The 4,154-nt window shown below is 35.2% G+C and overlaps 1 protein-coding gene across 1 annotated transcript; it reads left to right on the top strand.

Annotated features, from left to right (window-relative positions):
* Positions 1 to 1,412: 1,412 nt before the first annotated feature.
* On the top strand, positions 1,413 to 3,585 carry LOC140746619 (uncharacterized). The gene is made up of 5 exons (XM_073078743.1): positions 1,413 to 1,741; positions 1,851 to 1,983; positions 2,306 to 2,494; positions 2,706 to 2,799; positions 3,131 to 3,585. The coding sequence occupies exons 1-5, from the start codon at positions 1,692 to 1,694 to the stop codon at positions 3,583 to 3,585; spliced, it is 921 nt and encodes a 306-aa protein (XP_072934844.1). The 5' UTR covers positions 1,413 to 1,691.
* The last annotated feature ends 569 nt before the right edge of the window (positions 3,586 to 4,154 follow it).

Raw genomic sequence — 4,154 nt, 5'->3', positions numbered from 1 at the left:
CAGCCACATTTACGGATGGCATATCTGAATGTTCCGAAGGAAAAGACATATGCAATCTTTTCGCTTGTCAATTTAATTCTATATATGAAAATACTGACGATAGCGACTACATACACAATGACTCAAGGGAAAACACGAATACCTACCCCAATGATCAAGCATTCTATGAGGCATTTACCTCGCAATATATTAGTAGTAACTCAATACGAAAAGCTTTACTGTCTTTAGATGGCACGAAGGGTGCGGGACCCGATAGTATTCCACCATACTTCATCGTCAAATGCGCTGACAATCTAGTCACTCCATTGCATCATATATTTAATGTCTCCCTTAAGTCAGGCATTTTTCCTTCACTTTGGAAGACAGCCAAAGTAGTGCCAATCCACAAATCTGGTGATATTCATCTTGTGAGCAACTATCGACCAATTTCCATCTTGTCTAGCTTTTCAAAAATCTTTGAACCACTAGTATGTCGATTTGTCCATAAACATTTTGAGAAATACAGCAGTGATGAGCAAAATGGTTTCTTAAGGGGCCGATCAATTAATACAAAGTTGGTGTCTTATGTTGACGACCTAATTACATCGGTCGATAAAAGGAAGCAAGTCGACGCTATATACACCGATTTCACCAAAGCATTCGATAAAGTTGTTCACAAGATCTTATTAACTAAATTAAGTTCATATGGATTTGCAGGTGACATTCTCGATTGGCTGCGGTCATATCTGTCGGAACGCACATTTTTTGTCGTGGTTAATGGTTTTAATTCATATTCATGTAAAATATTATCTGGCGTTCCACAAGGTTCCCATCTAGGCCCAATTTTGTTTAATATATTTATTAATGACCTCCCACTTTGCTTTATTAATTCAATTCCATTGATGTATGCAGATGACCTAAAATTGTATAAAGTAATAGACACCTGGGAGGATGTATTAAGGTTTCAGGAAGACATAAATGCTCTGGCTCGCTGGTGTAAAATAAATATAATGGAGCTTAACGTGTCAAAATGCTTTCATATCAAATTTACTAGAAAATTCCATTTCATTCCTTCAGTTTACTTCATTAATGATACACAAATTTGTGAAACAGAAACAATTAAAGATCTGTAGGCCGAGTGTGAGTTTGACAAATAAAATCAATTAACTTCACCATCACGTTAATGAGTCAACTTAACCTTGACAGTAAGCATGTCAATAGCGAGTGCGAGTTATCAAAATGTTGTCGAAAAAAAATTTGGTATGCTCACTTCGAAATTAGTACGCATCTTTTTGTTATGTTGTCAAACTTGAGTGTTGGCGAAGCGCCAGTTTTTTCGCCGACAGTAACCCAAACAAATTAAATAGTTCTTCCGTTACATTTGAAAACATGCTTTTCAAATGTAACGGAAGAACTATAACTCATGTATTTCTTCATTTGTTCGTATTATTTTCGGAATAAGTAACCAAACCAAAAAGTCAATCTTAACACATGTTCTACGAGGAAGATAAGCGTCACTTAAAATTGTATGCTTTATGTTCAACGTCAGAATAGCACTATTTCACTTTTAACCCTACGAGTAAAAGAAACGGGAATAAAACATAAACAAAGCAGCGTCGTGCGTCACCAAGCTCGTTTTTTGCAAGTGATTTGGCGTGCATAGGAACAACCTGTTGCATTCTTTTGAAGTTTTGATTGTAATATATATAACAATGAAAACAAGTGCGACTCAATTCGAAATGTTGGTGAACTATATGGCAGAGTGAGTATGAAGTAATTCTTTATTTGCATTGTTTTCGAATCCATAATAATATTCATGCGGAGCGTCATCGTATGCACAAGCAATTAATTTAAACTATATTTTGTTTAAGACACGGTGATTTAAACAAACCACAAAAAACCTCACAAGGAAGGATAACAAATATAAGAAAATGGGAAGAGCTCACCCATCTTTTAAACGGTGATCCCACAGGAGGAAGTAAAGGGACTGAGAAGTGGAAAAAGGTGAGCATAATTTATTAATTTGATTACACATGATTGGCTTGACTTCTACTTTATTTTTTTAATTCATACTTAATATTATGCATTCTGGGATTAGGTACATATTTTTTCGAGGCGGTCCAGCTTAGTCCTCAGGGGTGGCGGCGCGTCTGTGGCCGACCTCAAGTAGTAATATCTAAGCCTATCTAGGGTTGATTACTGCTGTTCATAGGCAGTAGTAGCCACATGCCACTGGGTGGACTGCATGCTTGCTTGGTACTACTTGGTGATATTATAAAAAAATAAAAGTACATTTATAATTTATTGCTTTATGCATGGGTTTAAGGTATGGAGTGATTTAAAAAATAACACCAAAAAGAAGTCTGCTAAGATAAATAGAGCAGCTTCTGGTACTGGTGGTGGGCCTGCGCAACAGGCAAAGCTAAGCAACCTGGAGCTCCGGGTTTTGCAAATAATTGGTGTCCAAGCAGCTACTGGGTTTACAGATGTGGTTGAAGCTGGCTTATACGTACAGGTGTGGTTCTCTGACTTATGTATATTACTACTATATTACTTAATAAATGGTCATCTCAGGAAGTCTTTGTTTACACCATTTTGTTTATGTTTATTTTGCTTCTGTGTGTAAAAATATGTACAATAAAAGGGAATGGTAGTTAATATTTTTATCAGCTAAAAATAATGATATTATTGCAATTATGTAATAAATAATATTTTTATAACAACAGGCACAAGATGAAGACCCAGACCGCACTCTGACGTTAACACCAACTCCACATACTGCTGTTGAGCCAGCTGAGGAAAGCCCAATTATTAACATAGGTAAAGTTCTTTAATGTTGGATATTTAACAAAAAAAAGCTTTGTCAATAAAACTATTACCTACCTATATGATAGGATTGAAGAAATATATTATAGACCACAATCAACAGCTGTCTCTTCTGTGATCTTGTTTGCATTTACTATTATCATCAGGAATTATAGGCGATTTGAAAACATTTAACAGCAGGTTGGCAACTAACATATATTTCTATCAATCACTACTCATAGTACTAATAGTAGAGTAGAGGCTCCAATTAAGTACAGTAACATTCACACTCTTCAGTTCATACTTAGCTATTTAGCAGTACAATAATGTAACATTATTTTTACAGATCCATTTGAGCCTTGGAATGTGCCGGGACCATCCCAAGAGATGACAGTTGCCTCAGTGCCCCCCACACAAGTGGAAGAGGAAAATGTAATGGATGCAGCACATGTAGTGGAGGCAGTATGTGACACCCCACCACCAGGACCATCAAGAGTCCCAGCACAGCAGGGTCAGACCCCACGTGGTCGGAGAAGAAGGACATCCCGAAGGGTCATTGGTTCTCCACGGCACCGGAGGACCCAAACTCTTATGGATAGGGTAGCACAAAACTTTCTCCATACTGATGATGAATGGAGAGAGTTGCTTATCCATAAACATGCAGAGGAGATTAAATTAGAAAAGGAACGTTCAAGAATTCGGGAATTGGAGTTGCAGACACAGCAAAAATGGCAAGAGATTGCCTCAAGTGCTGTGGATGTTTTACATAAAATAAGTAATTCAAAACTCTGCAAAGACTGAAGCTTATTTATGTAAATCGATCCTGGCTCATAACATTTTTGTTATGTATGCAATTCTTATTCAGTCAACTGAATCCTTAATTACAGTCATATTTTGATTCAATTGTATAAACATAAAATTCACAGTTTATTTGAGATAATTACATGTATATAAAAATATAGTAGGTATAGATATCATTCAGTTATCATTATTTTTATTAATTATTTATATTTTGTTATGTTAATTTAGTAGAAGATTTGATTATTTGATATGTGTTCTCAGTTTATTTAAAGTATATTTATGAAGGAATAAAATTAAAATATGGAGGTTATTTTAAAAAATATATTTTTAATCACTATGCTGTATAAAACTTAATACTAATCGATCTCTGTAGGCTCTTCCTCTTAATAAATCCGTTGCATACCTTCCACCTGTATCTTCTATAACTTCAACTGGTTCATCTTCGGCAGTGTTATCTATAAAATAAAATATTTATAAAGTAATGTCAGAATTGTATTACTTACTACTTTTTACATGTAATTTACACATTCGGGAATAAATTTCAAAATCTTTTCAATTCTAAGGATAAT

The sequence above is a fragment of the Epargyreus clarus genome, unplaced genomic scaffold, assembly GCF_041222505.1.
Source record: "Epargyreus clarus isolate Ecla_fem2 unplaced genomic scaffold, WU_Ecla_fem_2.2 ptg000013l, whole genome shotgun sequence".
In the NCBI taxonomy this organism is placed as follows: Eukaryota; Metazoa; Arthropoda; class Insecta; order Lepidoptera; family Hesperiidae; genus Epargyreus; species Epargyreus clarus.
Note: the sequence above shows the minus strand (reverse complement) of the source record. Positions and strands in the feature narration are given on the sequence as shown.

Bases quoted from the DNA above. Each gene is read 5' to 3' on its own strand.
- LOC140746619 (XM_073078743.1), top strand. From the start codon at position 1,692: ATGAAAACAAGTGCGACTCAATTCGAAATGTTGGTGAACTATATGGCA. The intron at 2,495-2,705 runs GTGTGGTTCTCT...TTATAACAACAG, and splicing joins AAGCTGGCTTATACGTACAG to GCACAAGATGAAGACCCAGA. The intron at 2,800-3,130 runs GTAAAGTTCTTT...TTATTTTTACAG, and splicing joins AAGCCCAATTATTAACATAG to ATCCATTTGAGCCTTGGAAT.